The 27,512-nt window shown below is 47.7% G+C and overlaps 1 protein-coding gene across 2 annotated transcripts in view; it reads left to right on the forward strand.

Annotated features, from left to right (window-relative positions):
* SMURF1 (SMAD specific E3 ubiquitin protein ligase 1) overlaps positions 1–27,512 on the forward strand; it is a 241,690-nt gene that overhangs the window by 57,985 nt on the left and 156,193 nt on the right. For both annotated transcript variants that reach the window (XM_085629135.1, XM_085629136.1), the window contains exon 2: positions 8,999–9,037. In XM_085629135.1, the coding sequence (XP_085485261.1) occupies positions 8,999–9,037 (39 nt within the window). The remainder of the gene's footprint in view (positions 1–8,998; positions 9,038–27,512) is intronic.

The raw sequence follows: 27,512 nt of genomic DNA on the forward strand, positions 1-27,512 counted from the left end.
CAGGTCTCTTGCAGGGTCTAGTCATCTGTTCAACTGTTCCTTTCCACACCCAGATAGCTAATCTCTGCTAAGTGGTCAGCAGTTTGCTCCCATTTACTGTTATTCTCAGAGGCACGCTGTATCCCTCTAATCGTTCACTTTCCTAGCCAAGGCTTTCGATTCCCGCTCTGCATGTGTGCTGATTGACTGAATGGGTTTTTAGCTAGTTATGGCTCGGGCATCCTGAAGTACCTTTTTACAAAGTTAGTCTTAATGTATTAAAAATGTGATGGGTCTCTTTAGAGAAAAGTCTAGTGAGGCCTACTTGGTGAAATATCTTTTGGGTTTTATTTCTTTGTGAGCGCACACTAACCCAAGTATGTAGTCCGCTCTATTTTGCTAAAGACCTATTGTGGGCCACCAAGAACTTACTATAGGCTTAAAGCGTGCCCATTTCTTGCAATGGCTTGGCTTTGTCACGCTCATCCCCTTGCTTCTTATTCAGTGGATTTGCCTTGTCCATCTAGTATTTGTTGCTCCTCTTTATTTGGCTGACTTGTCTTTCCATTCTCACGGGTAGGGTTCTACTTTTTTGTATTGGTTTTTGGGGCGGGGAGGGTTGGGGGGGGGGGGATTAAGCAGTCCATGAGTGCATGTCTTTTCCAGCGCTGTCCCTCTTGTACTCTCCTCAAATGTACTTCTACCTGCCCATATACTACTGTCTCCGTTGTGTTCTTCTGCCCCTTCTGTGCTTCACACCCTGCTCCCCTTGTTGCTGTCTCCTTGTGTTCTGTCTGCTCTCTAGAGTTCTCCAAGAGGTCATGTTGTCTCCCGCTTACTCTATTGTTTTCTTCTCCCTCTGTGTTGCTTTCTCCTCCATGCTGTTTTGCTGTCTGCCTTGTGCTCTGCTTTTCCCCTCCTTGCCCCCTCATCCGCTATGTTTCTTTTTAGGGCTCACCTGAGCAAGCGCGCATGCGCTTCTCTGCGAGGCTTTTAGTAAGGACTTTTAAACTCTGAACACACGCTCGTGCTTTTTTATCACCCGCAATTGGCCTTTGCATGAGTCTTTCTAAGAAAGACAGCATGCAATTGGTCCAAGGCGGGTGCATGTCCTGCCTTCTCTGTCTCCTGGCCTAGGGTGCTCCGGAGCGAGCAGCAGCGCGACCGTGTGCCATCTGTTTTTAATTATAATTTGCGGTGCGCAGTGTGCCAGATGGAGGGCAGGCTGCATTCCAGTGTCAGGTTACTTGTTGTTAAACTGTCCTTCACCCAAGGTCTCCCTGATCGGAGGCATTAGGCGCTCTAAGTTTTACAAATAGGAGGTCGATTACATCTGAAATGTGCTTGTTAATTAGTTGCCGTGTGCATCCGACCGTCAAAGTTATAAAGTGCCAGCAATTCAGGGCAAAATTACCGGCAGCAGTGTTTAGCAAAAGGCACCTTGGGTGTACTAGGCAGGGGCTGCTCAGACAGTGGAGAGGCTGCGCATAATGCCTGGCCGGGCACAAACATTCTGAAGGCAATCACCCAGTGGCGCTCCTGCAGACTCTGTACACGTCTATGCTTTTCCTCCCAATCGTTCGTTCTCTACCACTTATTACCGGTTTTTAACAATAATAAATTAATAATGTAGGAGGCTGCTAATTCATGCGTACATCATGGGCAATCATATATGAAACAGTATAAAGTATACTTTGTTTCCTGCACATATTGCTTGCTTCTACGTTTGAGACAATCCGCAGATTAGCGCGATTAGAGGACCCGATCCGCCACTTTACACACTGGTGCTGCACTGAAAACCGAGGATTTACAGAAACGAAAAAAATAAAATTGCACATTTTAACTTTCTAATGCTTTGGCTCCAGACATGATTTCCCCCACGGTGTCCATCTTCTATTTTTATCACTGCCTCTTCGTCTGTTGGTGTACATCATGAGTCAGCCGGGCGAAGAGGCCTCCCCTCCCCCTCCCTCTAAGAGATCCGGCTGCTTATAATACAGGTGTCACTTGCAGAGTAAGTGTTAAGGTTTTTATTTTATATCTGGCCCGTCCCTCCACTGTCCTTTTGTTGCCCTTTTCTTTTATGTATTCCTTCTGCAGTCCAGGGAGACTGGGATAAGGTCAGTAACCTGGCAGTGATTTATGAAAATAGAGACCAAAGGCTTAAAAAGTAATTCAGTAGACACGAAGAGGGCATGTGTCCACTAGCAACCAGTTTGAGATTTCTTTCACCTTGCTTTAGAGATGGGTGAGCCAACAAGTTAATTGGGCTAGCCAATTCAAGCGTCTGCCTTGACTCTTACAGCCTCATGCATAAGCCAAATTATACAACAAAACACGTAAAATATGATAGTCTTCAGAATTCGGAAAGGTGTTTTCAAATTTAAACGCTAACTCTGAAAAGCCATTCCCTACATTGCCATGAATGGACCAAATGATTGTATTTGGGTGCGTGCAGGAAGCAATCAACCTGACTACCGCCTGGCAGTTTCTCCTCACAGACTGGCTTTGATCTTTTGCTACATCTCCGACACTAATTAGGGAGCTTATTTCGTATTTGTGTGCTTCAGGCACACCACTTGTTTCCTTTCTCGTTAATAGTCCGCTCATCAACTATTGAAAGGATACCCTGGGTTGCTAACTAAGTTTGGATGTACTGGTTTTGTAGCTAAAAAAATCACCGGAGATGTTCCTTTGTTGCATCTTATATTTTTGGGTTGCTTGTTAGCCGTTCTGTTTATGAATTATCGTTTGATTGACTGGGTGTTTTTGCTGAAATTAATTTTCATGACCACAAACAAGGGTGAATAGTAAATAAACCTGCTACATTTTAATTGCATGTTCAGCTATATTTATTTTTTAGATGTGTATGCTGTTACAAAGGACGCCTTGTCGGGGGTAGTAGGCGCTCTATAAATGCAATTTGAACCCAAATAGGCCAGTAATAAAGTTAATAACACTTTTTATTATAACTTTTCAAAATGATGCACAGCAGCCACAATGCTCTACAACATACCCAAGAGTTCTGGTTTAACACATAAGGTCCCAAAGGCGAGACCTATTGGCTATGCCAATGCTTGTTTTAATTTTGTGCTTTCCTGCAGAAAAATGTACTTTGCGACGCACTCCATCTTAAAATAGTAAATAAAAAAAGATGGCGTCCGCATCATTCCACTGGCGTATTGTGCGTTGTGATACATGTACATGCCTGCCGAATGACGCAACCGGTTGTTATTGTGCCTCTTTTTTGAATTTATTCTCTCCAATTTTCTAAAATATTTGTTACACATTATCAGGAGAAAAAAAGCACTTTGCCTCCCCATCACCCGCCTACCCATGTTACATGGTATCTCGAAAAGCAGTTTAGAAAGCTGATAGATCCCATAGGTGAGACCTGTTGTCATTGCAATTGCCTATTATAGTTTATCTGTAATAATCAAAATAGGAGGGAGAAAGAAGGGCATGTGACCCACTCAGCTTCTTTTTCTCAAGTATCAAAAATATCATATGGAGAGTGGATCACTAGTCCTGAAAAAACCAGGGTATACAGTATCAGTACTGTGTACTGTTCAGAAACCCTCATTCACGTTTTTGCAGGTGGATTAAAGCGGTATATTTCGATTCTCCGCTCTGTAGTTAACGTGACAGCATAATCATTGGGTTAATAAAATGCTTCCTCCGCCCGGAGGTTGTCCCACTGGTTATTTCAGTAGTGATCGTTGAAAAAAAAGGGAGGGTGTTAGTGTATGGTGAAGTGTCGTGTGGTGAAATATATTTAAATAAAAAAACTCGTAAAACCAGTATGTACCTTTAATTAGACTGGGTTCGAGATGGTTAAAAATTACTCTGTGTGCACGAATTAGACTAGTTATGGTCTAGTGCACTATAAAAATGTCCATAAAAAGGTCGACATGTTTCAGCCCTCTATAATGCCCCAAAGGGTCAATTGGGCTTTCTTCACGACCTAGCAAAGTGAAGGGGACCCTAATCTTGGCGAGTCTCCAATGAGAAGGTGGAAAGATTATTCCACATGTTTTGTTCAATTTGAACCTACATTGATAAAAGAAAACAAGGGGGGGAAGGGAAATGACAGAGAACAAACTGAATTAAGTTCGTACGTATGCTGAATCAATGCTAACAAAACTTAAAGCATCGACCGTTGTCACAGCTAAAAAATGGCAATTCTTTAAAGGTAAATGGCAATTATTAAACACCACTCATTTTCACTTCAATTATGGCAAACTCAACCCTCTTGTTGTTTTCCTGCATGCCATGAGAGTTTACGTAATGTGTTTGAATCCCTTTTCGTTCTGCCCACATGCACTAAATGAGAGTTGGTAGCGATATAGATCACCTTGGATTTTATGTAGCTTGCAGACAGCGCACTTCAAATATCAAGCATGCATGTACAGCTATCTTTACTATTAGTTAATATATAACGATAGTATATTGTTTGGCCTAAGAGTGTCACATTGTTTCATTTGGGATTAGTAATAGAGATGAATGTGAATTTTCATTTTAACCCTTTCCCGGTATAATTATGCATGAGTTTCGTAGCCATTTAGTGAGCTCTGTAGATAAACTTTACCGCTGGAAATAAGCCTTATGAATACTAGAGAATCAAGCTCACCAAACGTGCTTTTTGACTTCCTAATTACCAGTATGTTTGACTTGTCTTCATCTGAGTTTTTCTTTGGGAGAAATACTAGAGAATTAAGCTCAATAGATGTGTTCTCTGACATCCTTACCAACCAGTATATTTTACCTGTCCTCATCTAACTTTTCATTCATTGAGTGAAAACAACATATTGGGGTTATGGACACCAGTATATTCATAGTGTTTTTTTCTCTCTTTGGTAGCCCTCCCCTTTTACGATTACTTTTAAATAGTGGTTTTAATATGACAAAATGGATGCAGTGTCATTTGTATTCTTGCTTAAAAGAGGGTTGAGTTTGCCATAATTGAAGTGAAAATGAGTGGTGTTTAATAATTGCCATTTACCTTTAAAGAATTGCCATTTTTTAGCTGTGACAACGGTCGATGCTTTAAGTTTTGTTAGCATTGATTCAGCATACGTACAAACTTAATTTAGTTTGTTCTGTCATTTCCCTTCCCCCCCCTTGTTTTCTTTTATCAATGTAGGTTCAAATTGAACAAAACATGTGGAATAATCTTTCCACCTTCTCACTGGAGACTCGCCAAGATTAGGGTCCCCTTCACTTTGCTAGGTCCTGAAGAAAGCCCAATTGACCCTTTGGGGCATTATAGAGGGTTGAAACATGTCGACCTTTTTATGGACATTTATATAGTGCACTAGACCATAACTAGTCTAATTCGTGCACACAAAGTAATTTTTAACCATCTCGAACCCCGTCTAATTAAAGGTACATACTGGTTTTACGAGTTTTTTTAAATATATTTCACCACACGACACTTCACCATACACCAACACCCTCCCTTTTTTTTTTCAACGATCACTACTGAAATAACCAGTGGGACAACCTCCGGGCGGAGGAAGCATTTTATTAACCCAATGATGATGCTGTCACGTTGTTAACTACAGAGCGGAGAATCGAAATATACCGCTTTAATCCACCTGCAAAAACGTGAATGAGGGTTTCTTAACAGTACACGGTACTGATACTGCATACCCTGGTTTTTTCAGGACTAGTGATCCACTCTCCATATGATATTTTTTATTATAGTTTATCACCCTGTGCTGTACGATTCCAAGCCACGCATCAGGTGTGACTTATGAAAATATAAAAATAGGCTTTTTGTATGCCACAAAGTCCCTTTTCTCTATTTTGTGTCACTGCAGTGCATTTAATCTGCAGCCCAGCCAGAGCAAAGTGGTGCTCCTTGTAGACATGTATTTATTTTCACAATACACACTTCTCAAATAAGTGTTGCAGAGTGCACTACCAAAACAGTACCTAAACTAGGCTGGTGTAATCAAATTTGAACACATTTAAAAAAATAGTTTATGGAAAATCATCATTATCCACAAACCTTATTGTGGGAATACGTGCTTTACTTAAACACATCATGTCTGTTGTGATCTACATTCAATACATGCTCAAATGCGTTTCGGAATGTTTCTTCCTCAGGAGGCCGCTGGACCCAGAGTTCAAATAGCACTGTGGGAAAGCTATAATATAATGTTTTTAAAGTAGTGAATCCAATCCTGACTATACTACCTATGCCATAAGCCATTCATGATCACCTGCACCACTCATGCGTCCGAAACCTACTGCACCATCGTGTACCTCTTACCACCATCTTATACCTCTTCGACATACAAATCTGCGCTGTAACCCACCTGCGCCCAGAGTAATGCATAATAAAAATATCCTGGAACTATTCAAGTCTGTTCCATTCAGACTCATTACAGGTGTGATGTGTGTATTTAGTTAGCATGCAATTCACCCAGGAGGGTATCCTGGTGCTGATGCACGAGCTGTATGGACGGAGCCAGGGTCGGGGCTAGGTGAAGAGTTGGGTCTTCAGTTTCTTGCGGAATTCAAGAACTCAGGTGGAGGCTTTGATGTGCAGAGACGGGTCATTTTAGTTTCAGACTATATTCTGACACTACCGTTCTCGCCTACCTGTGCTATCTCCTATCCCACAACACTTATATCCTTATATATACCTAAACCAGTGGCACTGCATGCACACTATACATACTGCTGGTACACCTACACAACATTCACCTGCACCTTTTCAAATGGATCTTCAAACCAAGCCCATAATACATTAATTTTTTTATTTCCTGCATTTGTAGGGTTTAAAAACTGTGGAATTCAGAAATACTGCTTGATATTTCCATTTGATTTTATTTATATAATTCTTCCAAGGTTGGTAAGAAATGAGTGTGAATAAGATGCCTGTTCAAAAACTGCTGCTGCTATTTATGCCCATCTGCAGTCTTTTACAATAATCTCACTTGACCTGGGCATTTGAATGGAGGATGTTAGCAACACACCATACAATACGGTATGCTTACCTGCCATTGGCTAAGCTGAAGCACTGATATCTCTGGTGCAAATTATGGCTTTCTTTCCCTGATCCTACTTTTTACAGGGAGAATATCTCTCCACATGAAACTGAATGAAGCGCTTCTTGGGTATCTTCCACTAATTTGGGCCAAGTACATCTTTGTAAACTTCAATTCCAAGCCCTGGCCCGCATCCATATTGCCAGAAACTCCGTGTTCCTTTCTTTTCATTTACCTTGCCCTAGCAGGTAATTCCACCACTTAGCTGTTCCCCTGGCACATTGTCTAGTTTCTTTGAATTACCTTATTTAAGCTACCGTGCCTCTTTTCAAGTCTGGCCTATAGATGGCTTTATTACATATACCGAGAGGGGCTTTGGGTTCGCTCTCTTCATCTATTTAGTCTGTTTAGCTTTGGTTAACAATTTTGCTTTGGTTCACTGTAGCATGCTGCTTAGGGCAATAGGTGGGCCCACTACTACGAGTGGCCTCTTGTACTGCGAGTGATGGCATCTTGCCTGATCGGATGTACACACCCACCTAAAAAGAGCACTTTAGTGCCTGGGATGGTGAACTAATACTTAAACTTGACTATGCTTTATTTCTTTTTATTATCCTTTAACTTTAAAATGTTCTTGTATGTTTAAGATCGGTCTTTAGGTTACAGAAATTCAAAACCAGTAGTAACTTTTTCTTTGTGTCACAAAAAATTATTGACCCGTGATCAGATGGGCGTTAAAGTCAAAAGGGTTTCTAAGTTTTTTTTTTTTTTTTTTTTAATTTATTTTTTATTGAAAGTTTATGGTTGCTACATTTGGGGTGGAGCTGTTCTACCTTTTTTTTTTTTTTTTCTTTTTCGTGAAAAGAGTTAAGTGATTGCATCACGTTGCTAAGGGCATAACTACTGGCTTTGCATACGCTTGTTTCAGCGTCACATTTTAAACCAAGCGAAGCTTGCCCTGCAGTTTTCCGTACTACACCTGTTCTGATTGTCGCTGTAAGCTTGTACTGTTGCTGCCACTATTGTACGTGAGTGAATCTTGCACTCCTGCTGTCATTTGTGTACATTTGATTGAGAAGCTTGCACTGCTGTTATTCAAGCTCTAACTGGTCTGTCTGGTTGTCCGGCCTTTGAAAGTCCATTCACTGCACAAAATCCAAAACCTATGTTTCTGCATTTGATTTGTTATTGTTTTATCACTGCTTCTGCTAGGGTACAGGGAGAGTTCACTCTCCTATGCTGGTGAATATTCTATATCAAGCATATAAATCAGTAGGAAGCTATGGTGGAGAGCGATTATTGCATATAAACATTTTCCCGTTCTGGTGTGTTTTCCTTGAAGTCCTATTTCCTTTGAAATTGATGCTATCAGTGTTAGATTTAGACGTGTAATACATAGAACGACTAAGCAACACACCAGACCATAGAACGTATCCACTTCTGGCTGCATATGTATGTGCCTGGTAAACAGCGACTTTGATATAACTACTGCCTCTAACATTATTACATATTTGGATTGGTAATTGCACAAAGTGGACTCACTAGACGCATGATACAAAGGCTTCGAAAGTCAGTGGTGACAACGTTCAGCTCATGATGCAGTGTGTAGTTTCTAATGGCCTGGAATTCCTGACTCCCTATAGACAGGAATGACGTGTTTTATGGCTTCTACCTGTGCAAGAGATTTTTCAGTCTTTACACAGGATCTCCGATACGAATAATGGGCTGCAAACCTGTCTTCCTTTCATACAGTGTCGTGTTCATCTCCAACCAGCTATATCCACTCGATTTAAGAATGCTGTGTCCGGCTTCACGTTTAGAGTTTTTTTAAAAACGTAAATCCCCGAACCACAAATGCATTGAAAGACATGTGAAAGGTTTACTGCTAGGAAAACCATTTTTGGGAAGTAGATGCCTGTGACGTTACAAAGATGAAAGGGAAATCTTGTTCATAATTAACATGGTCTTGAATGCTTTTGGAAATGAATTGCATAATAATTTCATTCATTTTTTTCTTACAGTATTATGCGCCAAGAATCTTGCCAAAAAAGATTTCTTCAGTAAGTACTCTTTCCCTTTTATAATTTCTATAGATTAAAAGGTTCGGGGGGTGAAAATGTTGCTTGATACCCTCACAGTAGACTTGCTTTTTTAAATTGATCATTATGTTCTGCCGAGAATTGCCTGTTAATTTGTGGTAGTGCAGCACCTTCTATGCATACGTTTACTAGTCTTAAAAATACTGGTGTATACATGTTTATATTATTTTTTTAACGTTTGGGTTTAGTTTGTGTAAGCGATGCTACAGCCAGATGTGGTGTTAATAGTTCTCCATGAGGTTTGACCACTGCAGGGCATAGCCTGGTGTTTTTGATATTCTGCTGTCGTAGTGTGTTTGGGATTTCCAATTTCTGTTACAAAGACAGACCCATTAACTATTGAAAAACCCGATCTTTACTTGAAATAATATGGTGATCACTTTGGAAAAGAACCTTAAGCCATTACAGTCTCTCTTCCAAGACCTTGCATTTTCTAAGGTGGAAGAGGGTGCCCATACCAGAGACACATGATTATGCTGGTAAGTAGACTCTTCATCAAGGCAGACTCGGACTGTCTGGAGTCCAACTCTTACGTGTAGCAGCTGCTGTTGTGATCTACTAGGAACCTTGTCTTTTCCTTTATGTGAGCATCATTGCCTGCTCCTCATAGTTTCTTCATTGTCAGTGAATGCATCATCATTTTGCAACTGTTGGTGTTCCACTCGTTCGAACCGCTACCCCGTCCTATTGTCTATCTGTATTGGGGTGTGAGGGGAGCAGCTTTACAGACCTCACCCGCCATGGTGAAAAAACATGTCAGTCATTTGTGTGAGCGCTATGCCAGAAGAAATGAAGCCACGTTGCTTTTTTTCCCATTGAGCTCTTTCTGCTACCATTACACACGTGGCCAGCCTTATGACTGGCTTCAAACCCTCCCAGTTTAAATTTAGGTAAGCGGGGGAATGTCTGTGCTCTCTCCTGTATATCAGACAGAGCAGCTTTCTCTCCACTGCTTCTGATGCACACACACCTTCCACTTTCACCTACTCTTACATCCACTCGTGCACTCCTACACACAGTGCTGCAAAAACAGAAAGCACACCCTCCTAAGATTCTATGATTTTTTTAAAGCTATTAATGGATATCTGACCTTCATATGAATATCCACAAATCCCAGTGGTAGCTAAATCTAGCCTGTTGTGACAAATGACACACACCTTTCGCGTTGTCATCCATAACTGCTGAGTCCCAACACCCCCTTTTATCAGTGCTGAGCTTTTTTTGTGATGTTTGGGGACTTGGTGATTAAGCCTTAACATTTTCTTTCCACAAAAGGAATTCATGCTGAGCTGAATTGGTTTTTTTTTACTGTTATTTTTGCGTTTTTTTGTTTTTAAAGTGGTAGTTGATTGCTTCTCTTTATTGTAATTTACATCTACTTGCTGTTTGTGGTAGAAACTGGTGTGAAGCCCATTGGTGAACTCAGATAGCTATACATTTAGAAGAGTAGACCCAGTTCGTAATTGTAAGCGTGCTACTCACCCCGGAGCGTCTCAAGGCACTGAGGGGGGTGGGGGGGATTGGATTCCGCCGGTCTGTTTAGCCGAAGAGCCTGGTCTTGAGAGTCTTTCTGATGTCTGCCGGTAGCTCGTTCCAGGTCTTGGCTGCAACGTGAGAGAAGGATCTTCCGCCTGCTCTGGCTCTGTGAATGCGTGGGATTTCAGCCAGTGTGAGGTTGGATGAACGGAGGTTTCTTTTGGGTACGTGGAAGTTGATTCTGTCGTTGAGGTATTCGGGTCCGTTGTTGTGTAGGATTTTGAAGGTGACTCTTTTCTCCACGGGGAGCCAGTGGAGTCTTCGTAGGTGTTGACTGATGTGTTCTTGCCGGGGTATGCCGAGGACGAGTCTGGCTGCGGTGTTCTGTATGGTCTGGAGTTTGCGGACTAGGGACTTGTTGATGCCGGCGTAGAGTGCGTTTCCATAGTCCAGTCTGCTGGTGATGAGTGCGTGGGTGACTGTCTTCCTTGACTCCAGGGGGATCCATTTGAAGGTCTTACAGAGTATGTGGAGGGTGTTGAAGCAGCTGGATGTGGCACCGTTGACCTGTCGGTTCATGGTGAGTGAGGATTAGAGTATGATGCCCAGGTTCTTGGTGTGGTCTGAGGGGGTAGGTGGGCTCCCGAGGGCGGTTGCCACCAGGTGTTGTCCCATGCTGAAGGGGTGGTTCAGAGGACGAGGACTTCTGTCTTTTCGGCGTTGAGTTTCAGACAGCTGTTGGTCATCCAGTGTGCGACGTCTTGCATTCCTTTCTGGAAGTTGAGTTTGGCGGTGGTGGGGTCTCGTGTGAGTGAGAGGGTGAGCTGGGTGTCGGTGTAGGATACGATGTTGAGGCCGTATTGTCGGACGATGGCTGTGAGCGGGCCCATATAGATGCTGAAGAGGGTCGGGCTCAATGATGATCCCTGTGGGACTCTGCAGGTGATTTTCGTAGGATCGGAGAGGAAGGGTGGTAGTCTGAGTCTCTGGCTTCTTCCGGTGAGGAACGATTGGATCCAGTCCAGGGCTGTTCCTTGAATGCCGAAGTCGTGCAGTCTGGCGACTAGTGTGTGGTGAGAGACGGCGTAGAAGTCCGCTGATAGGTGGATGAGGGTGCGGATTGGCCTTGGTCCAGGAGGGTGCGGATGTCATCTGTTGCGGCGAGTAGGGCGGTCTCCGTTCTGTGGTTGCTTCGGAATCCGGATTGGGACGGGACGGGACGAGGATGAAACAGGTCAGTTCCCTGTTGACACCGCATCGCCCATGGCAAAGGTCCTAGATACTTGCAAAAGCTCCTCACCATCCACCGCCCCATCCGGAATTTAAGGTCATCCGGAGCGATGTTGTTTAAACCTCCCCGCATTCGCAGAGCCAGAATGGGAGGATGCTCTTTTAGGTACCTGGCCCCAAGGCACTGGAATGAACTTCCGCTTGACCTCCGTATGGAACCCTCTGAAACCAGATTCCGTGCTAAACTCAAAACCCACCTGTTTCCACCCAACTAACCTCCTTCTCCCCTGGACCTTCCTCCGCTCTCTCTAACTCGACGCCTCTCGGGACATAGCAACATTCCAGCACGGGGACACACTATTTTTAGTGCAGCCAGGCGCATTAGAAATGGCTTTATTATTATTATTTTCTCTGCAACTTTGGCTGTGAAGGGGAGGAGCGAGATGGGCCGGTAGTTTTTGAGGTCGGTGGGGTCGGCTGTGGGCTTCTTGAGTAGGGGCCTGACTTCTAAACGTTTCCAGATGTCCGGGAAGGTGCCTGTTTTGAAGGTGGTGTTGATAGTGCTTTGCCGTTCGGGTGCAATACACACAAGATGATGGATGGAATGTTGCACATTGGCAAAACATTCACCCACAGTCATAGATCTGGGTTTAATCCATCGTTATTTTGCTCACCACACCACCCCAGTTCAGACATGGCCATATGCAAATCAGTCTTGACCCTGTTCCTCATGGGAACAGTCCAGCGCGAACTGCCAAGCCATGTCTTCCCTGGACGGGAATCAAGCATCCTAGGACCGGTTTCAGGGTTTCACCCCTCTTCAGCCAGGATAGCTTGACTCCCGTGGCGTAGTGAGCACGGGACCCACGTCTGGGCATACCCTTCCCACATAGGGCGAACCGCAAAACACACAAGATGATGGACGGAATGTTGCACATTGGCAAAACATTTACCCCCAGTCATAGATCTGGGATTAATTCATTGTTCGGGCTGGACTGTTCCCATGAGGCACAGGGTCAAGACTGATTTGCATATGATTGGGTTCAAACTGGAATGGCATGGTGAGCAAAAAAACGATGGATTTAGGCCCAGATCTCTGTACTGGGGTGAATGTATGACATTGTTCTGCATTCTGTCCATCAACCTTTGTTTTTGCGTTCGGGTGCAATGGCGGCTGCCGCTCTGTGGTATGTGTGAGGAGGGCAGGGGTCGTGGGGGCCCCCCTGAGCGGATGCCTTTCATGGTCGAGGCGGTGTCTTCGGTCGTGATGGGTGTCCAGTTGGAGATGGTGGGTTGGTTGGTGTCTTCTGGGGGATTTGTCGATGAAGTTGCCGTAGAGAGTTTTGATCTGGAGGTGGAAGTAGGTTCCAAGCTTGTTGCAAAGGTCTTGGGATGGGGTGATGTCTGTGGTTTTGCTGCGCGGGTTGGTGAATTCCTGAATGACGCTGAAGGGTTCCTTGGAGCTGGTAGAGTTAGCGAGGAATTTGTTGTCGAAGTTCCTTTTGGTGGTTCTGATTTAGTTGTGGTAGTCCGTCATGGCGTCTTTGTAGGCACCATAGTTTCCGGTTGTCTTGGTGTTTCTCCAGTTCTTCTCCAGGCAGTTGCAGGTGCGCCTGGCTTCTTGGAGGGCGGTGGTGAACCAGGCAGCTTTCCTGGGACGCTATTTTCCGGGGTTGTGTAGTGGGGCAAGCTAGTCTGTGCAGTTGGAGATCCAGGTGTGGAGTTCTCTGGCTGCGCTGTTTGGGTCGGAAGTCCAGGTGTGACTGTCTTGAGTGAGGGTGGAGTTAAGTTGCTCGTCAGTGACTTTGCTCCAGTTCCTTCGTGGTGGGCGTGGGGTGGGTTTGGGTGCCTTTGGTTTGTCGTTGGTGAAGTGTATGCAGTGGTGGTCGGTCCATGGTGGTTGCGTCGTGTGGCTGAAGTGGATGCTGTTTCCTGTGGCAAAGATGGGGTCGAAGGTGTGTCCTGCTCGATGGGTTGGTGTGATGACGAGTTGTTTGAGTACGATGTTGGCGAGGATGTCACGAAGGGTGGAGGAGTTGGGGCCTTTGGGATTGTCGAGGTGGAAGTTCAGGTCTCCGATGAGTATGTAGTTCGTTGATGCGATGGCGTGGGGTGCGATGAAGTCGGTGATGGAGGTGGCGAAGGGTGTCTGTAGACGAGTGTTCCTCGGAGTGTGGCGTTGGGGGTGATCTGGATTTGGCAGTGTAGGTGTTCGGGGAAGCTTTCGCTGGAGGTGGTGAGGCGGAAGGTGCTTTTGTGGGCGATGGCGAGGCCCCCTCCTGTGTGGTTAGGGCGGTCCTTCCTTTGAATCTTGTATCCGTCCGGGATGGCGATGTTGATGTCCTGGACAGAGGAGGCATTGTCCTGGTTTTTGTGAAGAAGGTGATGTCGGGCGAGAGGGAGTCGAGTAGGTTCCAGATTTCCATGGCGTGCTTGTGTACGGAGTGTACTTTAAGGAGGATGCATCTTAGGGTGTCGCCGTTGTTGATGGCAGTGTTGGAGGCCGGGGTTGTGGTGAGGGTGAGACGGCAGTGGAGGCAGGAGAACTGGCCGTGGGAAGTGTTTGGTGAGGCCTGTTGGCAGGCGGAGTCTTCAGGGGTTTAATGTGGCAGAGTCGTAGCGATGGAGGGTTGTATATCCAGGGTTCCTGGCGCTGGCCACTGTCGGGACGCGGACGGGCGCTGACGGGCTTGCCTTAGGCGTGCCAGTGGTACGACCGTGCAGCGGCTGCCAATTGGGGGTGGGGGGAGGGACGTGCAGCTAGGAGGCGGGGGTCGGAACGGCGAGAAAAATGGATGGGCACAGTAAGGAGGGCAGAAAACGAGAGATGGGCACGAGTGGCAGCGAAAAAAGCAAAAAGACACAATATGCAGGTAATGAGGCAATGAGCAAGCGGCAATTAGAGAGAAACACAATGGGTAAGGAGAGAAAAAAAAACAGAGCAGAGACACGAATACACGTGAGGTCACAGAGCGGTCTTGAACCCTGCCAGGGTGGGGCTTGCATCGCAGCAAAGCACAGCGGAGCTGCTGGGGAGAGAGCAGGCCTCGGACTGAGGGTCAGGCGTCTAGCTCGCGCTCCCCTGCAGCGGACGCCATTTAGTAGGGGAGGGGGGAGGGACGTGCAGCTGGGAGGCGGGAGCATGGGCGGAAACGGCAGGAAAAAACAGATAAACGGATAATCACAGTAAGGAGGGCAGAAAACGAGAGATGGGCACAAATGGCAGCGAAAAAAACAAAGACACAATGCATGTACTGAGGCAATGGGCAATGAGAGAAACACACAATGGGGAAAGAGAAAAAAAACACAGAGCAGAGACACGAATCCACATGAGGTCACAGAGCGGTCTTGAACCCTACCAGGGTGGGGCTTGCGGCGCAGCAGAGCACAGCAGAGCTGCTGGGGAGAGAGCCGGCCTCGGCCTGAGGAGTCATTTGTATGAATCTGACATGATTTTCACAAAGAATCTAATAGAGCAGATAGAAAATAGAAATAGGTGTTAACATGTTCATCTGTAATTTGTTTTCCCCCAATGATCGTTTTACAATAGTAGTAAAAAGTTCAGCCTTACACACCCTTCTGACCATAGGGTTACCTAGTGTTTGTTGAATGTCCAAAAACTTGCGATATCTAGAGCCAAGAACTGAGCTGCAGCTTATGATTTTTCGCTGTATACGGACTATACTTCAATTCCTAACGTAAATTCTAATAAATGTGCCTGAGTTTAGGAATAGTGATTATTTTTACAACTGTGTATTTGGGGTAACTCATAATACCATTTGATTCAGAGGGCATGTTGCGGAGTGTGTTCTTTCATGCATTCTGCCTTACGTTTGGAAGACAAAATGGACAAAACTCTATTGATAAGTGTTCTAGTATTCTATGTTTCTACACTTACCCTCATAAAAACAGTACCCTACTTGTATGGCTAGGTCTGTTTCCTGTGACAAAGCGCAACATGGAGACCTCATGATATCACCTTAAACCGGCACTCCTTGTGAAGATTTTAGCTCTATCCATCTGGTCATGGGTGGGGCTGCTGTACAGTCTGCCGACAAAGCACAAATTACTTGCCTTCGGTAACGATATATCTGTAAGAAACATTAGTTAGTTATAGATTCCATACCATAGAATTACCCCCAGGCGTCAGACTGGATCCACAAAGATTTTTCGTCAGCAGTACCTCTGCGTCGGAAGGTGGCGACGGTCGGTTCGGGGTCGCTGGGATGGCGTTGTGGCAGCTACTTGGACGCCACCCTCATGCATGGACGTCAGTTCTGTACACTACTTTCCGTGCCAGAAACGCCGAGCCATGCAAGACACGGACCATTGGTGCACAAAACTAGGGCCCTGAAAGGATATCCTTAACCCTAGAAATCAGTTCGCAGAATGGGGAGGATGGGTGGGGCGGTAAGGAATCTTTAACTAATGTTTCTTATAGATGTATATCGTTACCGAAGGTAATTAACTTGTGCATCTGAAAGAAACACGTTAGTTATAGATTCCTTACCTTAGAATAGATACCCCAGCAATACCGACCCCGGTGGTGGGTCTGCGAACCAAGACCACACCAGAAAGTCCTGGAGAACAGAACGGCCAAAAAAGCCTTCTCTCCGGACTTGGCTGTTCAGGCAGTAGTGTTTGGTGAACTTGTGCAGCGATGCCCATGTGGACGCCAGTCAGATGTCATTCAGAGGCACTCCTCTTCCCAAGGCAGTAGTGGCTTCTGTCGCCCTGGTGGAGTGAGCGCGTAGCCCGACTGGAGGCTCCTTTTTAGCCAGAGAGTAACCAGCCTTAATAACCAACACGACTCATCGAGAAATGGTGCGTTTGCGTACGGCCCGACCCTTCTTTGCACGCTCGTAGCCAACAAAAAGTTAATCATCCACCCGGAACTGTTTTGTGCGATCCAGATAAAAGAGCTCATGTTTTGGGTCCAGATAGTGGAGAGACTCTTCTTCCTTTTGAAGGGTGCGGTAAGAGGGTGGGCAATGTAATGTCTGCCTGATGTGGAAGGCAGTGACTACCTTAGGGAGAAAGGATGGACGGGTCCGGAGAACCACCTTTTTCAGATGAACAGACAAAGGAGGTTTTGAAGAAGGAGCTTGGAGCTCACTCACCCTTCTAGCGGAAGTAACGGCTACCAGGAAAGCAGTCTTAAGAGTCAAGAGACGTAAAGGACAGTTATGAAGCGGCTCAAAGGGAGCGCACATTAAATAAGTTAGCACAAGATTCAAGTCCCACTGAGGCATAACAAATGGAATTGGGGGAAAAAGATGTGTTAAGCCTTTCAAGAAATGGTTAACTACCGGGCCTTGAAAAGAGAAGGCTGGTCTGGCAGCTGAAGGAAGGCAAAGATGGCAGAAAGGTAACCCTTAATAGTGCCCTGAGTAGAGCTCTGCTGGGCCAAAGAGAGAAGGAACAAGACTACTTCTGAAAGAGGGGCAGAAAGGGGATCCACAGCCTTTGCTGTGCACTATGTCACAAATTTTGTTCCACCTGCCGGCGTATACCGTCTTTGTGGAGGGACGCCTGGCTGCCAAGATTACGTCACAAATTTCAGGAGGCTGGTCGAAAGACGTCCACTTGCTGCCGCTCACTCCACGCAAGGAGGTGGAGACTGGACCGGTTCGGGTGGAGGACCATCCCTGCTGCTGCGACAGAAGATCCTCTCGAAGAGGCAGTCTGATTGGAGGATCGATGGCCATTTTGAGCAGCTCGGGATACCAGACTCTTCGTGCCCAATCCGGAGCCACACGAATGACTTGGGCCCGGTTGCGCCTGATCTTCTTCAGCACTCTGGGCAGAAGAGGTATAGGCAGAAAGGCATACAACCGACCGCAACTCCACTCGCGACTAAAAGCGTGTCAGAGCGAGTGCTGCCTTGGAAATTCCAACGCGCCGAATTGCTGACATTGCGCATTCTCTCCGGTAGCGAATAGATCTAACCAAGGCGGTCCCCACTGTTTAAAGAGACCTTGCACCACCTCTGAGTGAAGACTCCATTCGTGATCCATCACGCACCTGCGGCTGAGTTCGTCCGACCTGGCGTTCAGAGAACCTGCCAGGTGTTGAACCACCAAGGAAATGTCTTGATGTTCCAGCCACGTCCAGAGGCGGAGGGCCTCCTCACATTGGGTCAACGACCCCACCCCGCCCAGTTTGTTGCATGGTGGTGGTTTTGTCCGTGAACACCTGCACTACTCTTCCCCGGACAGAGGGAAGGAATGCCTTTAGTGCAAGACAAATCGCCCGGAGCTCCAGAAGGTTGATGTGAAGCCCGGACTGCGCTGGAGACCAGAGGCGTCTGATCTCCGCCTCTCCCATATGGCGGCCCCGTCCCAGATGTGAGCCATCCATCACCACAGTTTGGTCTGGTTGGGGAAGGGAGAGGAATCTGCCATTGACCCAATCCTGGTTCGTAAGCCACCACTGCAGTTGTCGTGCAGTGCCCCCGAGATTGGGACGCAATTGGACAGATTCCCCTGATGATGCGCCCACTGGAACTTCAGGTCTCACTGCAGAGCCAGCATATTCCACCTGACATGATCGATCAGCGGGATGCAGGAGGCCATGAGGCCCAGCAGCCTCAGGGTCATTCTGACTGAAACCCGGGATAAGGGCTGAAAGATCGGAATCGTAGCACGAATATCACGGACTCGCTGTTTGGGACGATAGACCCAAAACTGTGCCGTGTCCAGAACTGCTCCGATGAGGAGTTTCTCAGAGGGAATCTGGTGCGACTTTGGCACATTGATGGAGAACCCCAGCATATGCAGGATGTCTGCCGTAGTCTGGAGGTGGGAGACGAATGCCGGGTGTGTGTGGGGGGGGGGGGGGTTGATTGACTGGCCTGCCTGCTGGCCCCCCGGAACATCGCCGGTTGTTCCCACGTCCCCAGCCGCGCAAAGGTTGGGTAACTTGCTGCGGCCTGTGGCGGGACGTAGCGGAGCACCCCTTCAGTAGCACGAAAGGGGCGAAAAGCAGACTGCTCCGGATGGGAGGAGAGGCCCAAGGACTTGCCCGTGAGTCCTTGAAGTGCTCTAGGGCGTTGTCTGCTTTGTCGCCCAAAAGGTGACTGATTAAAGGGCATGTCCATCAAGGTGTTCTGGACATCTCCTGAAAAGCCAGTCGACTTAATCCAGGCATAGCGTCGAAGCGTTACCGACGTTGAAATGGTCCTGTTCAGAGAGTCGGCGGTGTACAGCCCACAACAGATCATAAACTTAGCTGCATCTCTCCCGGCGGCAACAGCCTGGGAGAGCACTGCCTGGGCCTTCTCCGGACACTGAGGCAGCACTTGCGCCACCATATCCCACAACAAGTGCAAATAACGGCCCAAGAGACGTGCAGTGTTTACGGACCGCAGTCCTAAGCTGGCGGAAAAAGTTATTTTTCTTGCCAAGATGGTCCAGCTTCTTGGATTCTCTTTCTGGTGGGAAGGTGCTTTTTGGAGGTGGAGGCTTGGACCACCAAGCTCTCGTGGTGGGGTGTTGGGAGAGGAAAGTGGGGTCAACCGGAGCCGGGCGATGGCGTTGGGCGATCATCCTGTCAATGGGCCTGGACCATGTGTCCAAAAGGACGTCTGTGAGGGCCTCATTAAACTGAAGCAAGGGCTCCGAAGAGCTCACTGCCGGTTGAAGTACCTCAGTCAGGAGGTTAGTCTGGACCGCCACCGTAGGAAGCTCGTGGTTGAGAGCCTCAGCCGCCCTACGCAATACCACAGCGTATGACGCTCCCTCCTCGGTAGGAGGAGACAACATGCCAAGGTCAGATGAAGTGTCAAGACCACTGGCATCCCCCAGTTCCTCTCTCCAGTCCTGCTCAGGCTCAAGGTGGTCAGTCAAAGGGTCACCTGACCCCTCCCAGTCCTCCTCTTCCTCTGGGTGCCACTGTTGGTGGAAAGGGGCCCCAGGAGTGAACAGGGGCATGAAAACCACACCTGGCGCCGGGTCTGGCGTCAGGCGACGCCAGGAAGGAGGCTGGGGTCGACGCCGGCCGGCTGACTGGCGTCAGGCATGGTAGAGATGCCGTTGGAAGCCTGATCCAGGCCTGGACCCCAACTGGGTCCGCAGGTCCCGAAAGTGCGCCCGCGGGGTCGGTCTGCCCAAAGATGGCTTCGTAGAATGTATGAAACTGGCCGGGGGTCACTCCGGGTCCCGTAAAGAGAGTGAAGCTCGGAGTAGACCCTTCGGGCTCCGCATGCGGAGCCACGGGAGTGGCACCACCTGTGCGCCTTGTCGGATCGGCTGACTGACGAGGAGAAGGCGAAGAGCGACTATGCTTCACCTTCTTCGACTTACCCGACCCCGCGTGCGATGACTTCCGAGCCAGAATGATGGTGGCTTTGTGACCAGTCCTTCGACCTACCTCTCAACGGGGCCTCTAACGGCACGGAGCCAAATGCTGTAGTTCAAGCAGGTTTCGGAACCGCTCCCGCAAAGCCTTCGGCATCAACAACTGACAGTCGGAGCACGACTTAGGTTGGTGGTCGCGCTCCAGGAAAAAAGGCACACACAGTGCGGATCAGTCACCGATATCAATCGGGTACAGGAACCCGCAGGCCTTTAAACCGGGCATCCCTCGTGCACCTATTCGGAGTCGGAGACTCGAAACAAGACGTCCACAAAAGTCAAGAGAAACATACTCAAAAAATGACTGAGGTACTGCTCTTCCCGGATCTGCGCTGGCTGGCGCGGAAAAAGAAAGCGCTGACAGCCGCGAGGGCGGCATCTAAGTAGCTGCTGCGACGTCATCCTGGAGACCACGACGATGCCACCTTCCGACACGCAGAGGTACTGCTGACAAAATCTTTCCGGATCCAGTCTGATGCCTGGGGTTATTTCTAGGGTAAGGAATCTATAACTAATGTGTTTATTTCAGATGAGTCCATGTCAATGGCACCATCTCGATGAAATTTAGGTTAGGCACAATATGGGTGTCCAGTGTCTCCCCTGCTGTTTGCAGCGGAATTGGAGCAGTTGGCAAACTGAAGACTTAGTGATGCACCTATTCATGCATGGTCTGTGTTGGGTTCCAGGCTGGGAGGATGTTAATATCCTTTTTTTTTTTAGCTGATTCGGAACAATCAAGCTAAATGGTTTTTAGAGATCCTGAGGGCACTAAGCATGTATGCAGGGGTTTGTGTAAATTGATGTAAATCTTTGGCACCTTTATTGACTTTACTGGAGATTTAAGGTGGGCCTCTAGTGCCCTTTAACATAGGAAATGGTAGGGTTCATATACATGGGTATATGTGACTGCTAACAGAGTCATACCATACCGCAAATCTTGGGAATATTATGGAAGAGTATAAGAGACCTGGAACATAGACGAGGAAACAACCGGACATGTCTAAACCACACAGTTCAAAACAACGAACTGATGATTCCAAGACTAAAAAACCACCGGCTCCGACCCCTTCGGCACCGGCGGATCGACACCTCACAGAGGAACTGTTTCAGCCCGATCCACTCCAAAAAACTCTTACTAAAGACTCTAAAACTGGACATTTGATGATCAGCATCAAAAAGAGGCCGCTGGACAAACCTTCCCCGGCTCCACCTCCAAAGAAAAGGGACTGTGGTACCTCCCCATTGAGACTACCCTCACCCCCTCCTCCACCTCCTCCGCCACCTCCTCCGCCTCCCCTACCTCATCATTGTCCCACACCCTCTCCAGATGAGGATTATGACGATGTCTATGAAGGCATAGGGGAGGCGCCCCATGACCAACCCACTGGAGACCCCACTCCTACAGGCTCCCCAGACACATGGGACGACTATAACATCCCAGACGTCCCCAACGTCCCGCAGGACAACATTTCCCCCCCCCCCCCCCCCCCCAGAAGACACTATGGGGTTTAACCAGCTGCTACATGGGGCTGCACACTACCACGGAGTTGATCTCCATACAGACCCCGTGGAGGAGGACTTCCTCCTAGACACTTTTGATACCACCCACAGGGCCACTTCCATTCTGCCCATGCTTAAAGGTGTTATCAAACACGCGCCAGAGGTCTTTAAAGACCCGGTCAGAGCCAGGGTCATCAACCCCCGTATCGAAAAGAAATATAAGGCCGCCCCTACAGACCCCACCTACATCAGAGGGCCCGCACCACTAGACTCCCTCGTAATCTCCACTGCAAGGAAACGTGCAAACTCCCAGGCATCAGGCGAGGCACCACCACCTGATAGAGTCCAAACTCCTAGATGCCTCTGGCAAGCGAACAGCATCTCAGGTGGCCAACATATGGCGCATTGCGAACACACAAGCGCTTTTAGCACGATACGACAGGGCGCATTATGATGAGCTAGAAGCAATCATGCTGCACCTCCCTGACAAGTACAAGAATAGAGCCAACAAGCTAATCCAGGAGGGAAAAACCATTACCAACACCTCCATACGCTGTGCCCTCGATGTTGCCAACACCGCCTCTAGGGCAATTAACACCAGCGTCCTCCTCCGTAGGCATGTCTGGCTGCGCATTTCCAGTTTTACACCAGAGGTACAAGCTTCCACCCTTAACCACCCCTTTGACCAAGAACAGCTCTTTGGCCCAAACGTAGACGTAGCCCTTGAGAGGATGAAGAAAGACACCGATACGGCAAAATCTATGGGAGCCTTATAGTCACACCCTCCTAGACGCTCCTTTCGCCGTTCTTCCTTTCAAAGCACATCTACTCCTCCGACAGCGCTTCTACGTCATATAAAGCCCCTACACAATCCACCTTCACTAGGGGTTACCAGAAAGGTGGCTACAGGGGTAACAACAAAGGCAGAGGCAAAACTAATACCTCCCGCTCTGCCTCCACTCCTACCCAATGACTTCCCTTCACTCCCCCCAGACCATCCCACTCCAGTCCGGGGCAGACTACAAAATTTCCTTCATGTCTGGGCTACTATCACCTCAGACAAATGGGTGACACAAATCATTCGGTCAGGCTATTGCCTCGAACTAAAATCAGTCCCCCCCCCCCCCCAAACATTCCACCAAAACACAGCCCAATGTCACAGGAACATTCGTCACTTCTCAAGCAGGAGGTAATCTCCCTCCTACCCAATAACAAAATATGGGAGTTTACTCCCTATATTTCCTCATACCAAAAAGGGACGGCACTCTAAGGCCCATCCTGGACCTCAGACCCCTAAATCACTATATACATTCAGACCATTTCCACATGGTCACACTTCAGCAGGTACTTCCCCTGCTCTCCCAAAAGGACTTCCTTGCCACCCTAGACCTCAAGGACGCCTATTTCCACATTCCCGTTCACACAGCTCACAGAAAATATCTCAGGTTTGTAGTGAACGGTCAACACTCAATTCAAAGTGCTCCCATTCGGAGTCACCACAGCACCGCGAGTGTTTACCAAGTGCCTAGCGGTCGTGGCAGCACATCTGCAAAGACAACACATACACGTCTTCCCATACCTGGACGACTGGCTAATAAAAGCCAGCTTATACCACCAGTGTGTACAACACACTCGCGCAACTATACACCTACTTCACCAACTGAGCTTCACAGTAAACACTAAGTCCCATCTGCAACCGTCCCACATAAAGCAATACCTAGGTGCCACGATAGACACCTCAAGAGCGCTAGCCTACCCCAGTCCTGCCAGGATAGCAAACATTCAGGCCCTACGTGCCAAATTTCAGCCAGAACACACTCTTACAGCGCGAGTGTTCATGCGACTCATAGGAATGATGGCCTGTTGCATATTCATAGTACCTCATGCAAGACTCCAGATTAGTCCTCTCCAAGAGTGCCCATCGCTCTCTGCAGTGGTGGACCACCAAAAACCTTTCCAAAGGGGGAGCGTTCCTGGACCCTGTTCCTCAGATAGTACTGACAGCGGACGCATCGCTCTCCGGCTGGGGAGCTCACCTACTACATCACACCATGCAGGGCAGGTGGACACCTCAGCAAAAGTTGCTCCACATAAACTATCTGGAGCTACTAGCAATATTCTTAGCACTAAAGGTTTTTTAGACACACATCAGGCAATGCTGTCCTAGTCCGCACAGACAACATGACAGCCATGTACTATTTACAAAAACAAGGCTGTACACACACTCTGCAGCTCTCTCAACTAGCACAGAGATGGGCCATACCCCAAAAAATCTTCCTCCTAGCCCAACATGTCCCAGGAGTCCAGAACACTATAGCAGATCTGCTGAGCAGACAAACACAACAAATCCACGAGTGGGAACTCCATCCACAAGTTCTTCACCCGTACTTTCAAATGTGGGGGCATCCACAGATAGTCCTCTTCGCCACCCACGAAAACGCCGAATGCCCAAGCTTCGCCGCCAGATATCCACACCCATTGTCCAGAAGCAATGCGATATGGATGAACTGGTCAGGCAGATTTGCGTACGCTTTTCCGCCTCTCCCACTCATTCCCTTAGTGGTGGGCAAACTACAACAACACTCCCTCACTCTCATCCTAGTAGCTCCAACGTGGGCCAGACAACCGTGGTACACCTCACTGCTGGAACTATCTGTAGGACCGCACCAAAAGTTACACCTCTCTTAACCCAGAACCATGGAGAGATCAGACACCCGCACCCAGCTCAGCTCAACCTTGCGATCTGGCTCCTGAAATCCTAGAATTCGGTTATCTCAATCTTCCTCCTGACTGTATGAATGTCATTAGAGAAGCTAGGCGACCTACCACTAGAGCTTGCTACGCAGCCAAGTGGAAACATTTTGTGGTCTATTGCCACAACAATAACTTCGATCCCCTAGATGTGTCCATTCGACACATCATAGGCTATTTACTACACCTCCAAAGATGCAATCTAGCCTACACGTCTATTAGACTGCACCTTGCAGCCATAGCAGCTTACCTGCAAAACAGGCAACATCCATCACTCTTTCGAGTACCTGCCATAAAAGACCTCAAAAGAATAATTCCCCCCAGAGTGCCACCTTCACCTTTGTGGAACCTAAATATCGTTCTCACTAGACTAATGGGGCCACCCTTTAAACCTCCACACAAATGTGAACTTCAATTCCTAACATGAAAAACTGCCTTTCTTGTAGCCATCACTTCCCTCAGAAGGGTCAGTGAAATACAAGCACTCACCATTCAAGAACCTTTTCTGCAAATGCACCATAACAAGGTTGTTCTCTGTACTAATCCAAAATTCCTCCCTAAAGTCATTTCTCCTTTTCACCAAAACCAATCTGTGGAACTACCTGTATTCTTCTCGCAACCACAAACCGTTGCAGAAAGAGCTCTCCACACATTAGATGTCAAACGAGCCTTACTCTACTACATCGAGAGAACACAATCCTTTCGTAACACCAAACAACTGTTCGTTTCCTTCTCACCACCACATAAAGGCAACCCCATCTCCAAATGCATTCAGATTTGCTACCACAAAGCTAAATGAATGCTATCTGTTCCCCCTAAAGCCCACTCTACACGTAAGATAGGGGCTTCCATGGCATTCTTAGGGAACATCCCCTTTTAAGGATATCTGCAAAGCAGCTACACGGTCAACACCGCACACTTTCACAACACTATTGTGTAGATGTGCAGGCTAAGCAACAAGCTAGTGTGGGCCAGGCTGTACTCAAAACATTGTTTCAAACAACTGCAACAGATACTGGTGGTCGCCGCTAGGGATGGGTACTGCTATACAGTGTGTAATCTGCAGCTCATATGCCTCGAACGGCAAATGCTACTTACCAGTATGCATCTGTTCTTGGCATGTAGAGCTGCAGATCTACACACGCCCACCCGCCTCCCCGGCTACCTTTATCTGTTCCAGTATATCTTATTTAGATACAACACACATGGGCATCTTCACTGTTTATCACTACGCTCCATCATTTCCCTGCTGGCGAAAAACAATCCGAGGATGTAGCCGAAGCCCATGCGCAATACGATCTAAAGGAGGAGTCGCATACCTCGTGACTTCCAAAGACTTTCCAAGAGAAAAACAACTGCAACATCCGGGCCCAACACCAGATGGCGATCTATGCACAGTGTGTAGATCTGCAGCTCTACATGCCAAGAACAGATGCATACTGGTAAGTAGCATTTGCCTTATTCTACAACGCAATGATATATCTCCTACTCGGAGATATCAACACAATACACCAGAATACATTGCAATAATCAGGTAAGTAGCACAAATATACAGCGGTCTCCGGGGGAGACCAAACCATATATTAAGAAAGTGGAATGCGAACTGTAAAGTAGAACGGTACTTGGACCAGAAGATTCAGAGGAGCTGCATACACAAGGAACCACCCAAGGTAAGAACCTAGGAACGCCACGGAGGATGTGTGAGGAGTGTAAACGCAGCCGCATGCCCAATGGAAATGTTGCAGTTTTAAAGAGGGACCCTTCTGGGAGGACCCTGAAGAAAGCCTTTGGAAAACATAAGGTTGGAGAGTTACCCCGCCCGTGGATGCCCCATGACCCATGTTAAATGCATCAGAGAAGCAGGGTGCATGGGAGTGAAGTGATGTCAGAACCTGCCGTAGACAACAGTGGGAGACTTCAAAGAAGATGCCTCTATAGAAGGCTGTGAAGGAGTCCGGAGAAATCCAAGGGTGGATTCTGGAAGTAAAGAACTCGCAAGCAGAGGGTACAGAGTCTATGCCACTCAAAGGTGACCAGGAGGCACGGCAGCACAAAGCCCACCTATGTAGAGAGGTTCTGAAGAGACGGCGGTGACTTGTCACTGCAACTGTGAGGACCAGGCAGCGCTGAGGAAGACCAGGAGCTGTACACAAGCTGTCCCACATCGGATTTCTGTGTCTAGGTGGTCGATGTCTGGCAGGAACACCAATAAGCTTTGGTAGCCACAACTGGTGTGGATGACAAAAAGGAGCAAGCGTTGGGACCAGCAAGCTCCAAGGGACTCGCCAAAGACGGGAATCTGAACAGGCCCTGAGTCGCAAGAGGACTTCAAGCAGCTCACTAAAGTCGGAGGCCCACAATGCAGGACAAGCAGGGAGGACTCTGTTCTTCAGAAAGGTGCTAGAGGCTGGAGCTTGTTTTAGCCTGAATATCTCTGTAGTGCAGAGCAACAAGCCTTGGCAACGGCAAGTCGACATGGTGCACAGGGGTTTGGTCACAGCAGCCCCGATGAGGGATACTGTCCACCAAATTGCAGGTCAGGCAGGTCAGACCTCTAGGGAGCCAAAGAACCACCACCTGTGTTGCTGAGCCTCTGGATGTCCGTAGAACGACCAGAGCAGAAGACCAGTCAGGTTCCTTGCGGTGCCTGCAGATGCAGGGGGGTGGCTCCTTCACTCCAAAGGATTTTTTTGGGTGTCCTTGATGCCCACAGGCCTGTTGAAGAACCTGGATGAAGCATAGACACAGGGCGCAGAAGACTTGAACATCGAGACCAGGAGCAGCACGAGTCTTCCTTGATGCAGTCTTGGTTCAAGTGGAAGTCCAACGGAGACAAAGTGTCCAGACTGTCGAAGAGTGACGTATTTTCAAGCTTGAGTATTGTCCCACGATGAATCTGAGAACCCACCCACAGGGGAGCCCTTAAGTACCTTAAAGAAATGGTTGGGATGACTCTGAGAGGGACTCTGGGTTGGGTCCCTCTCAGAGAAGTGGCTGGACAGAAGGGAGGAAACGTCTGTCCTTTGTCCACGTTTGCGCCAGACCTGGAACCAAAGGTTCCTGAACTGGCTCAAACAAGTATGCAAGGAGGGCACCAAATGTGCCCTTCAAAGGAGTCTGGTGGC

Source organism: Triturus cristatus, chromosome 10, assembly GCF_964204655.1.
Source record: "Triturus cristatus chromosome 10, aTriCri1.1, whole genome shotgun sequence".
Lineage (NCBI taxonomy): Eukaryota > Metazoa > Chordata > Amphibia > Caudata > Salamandridae > Triturus > Triturus cristatus.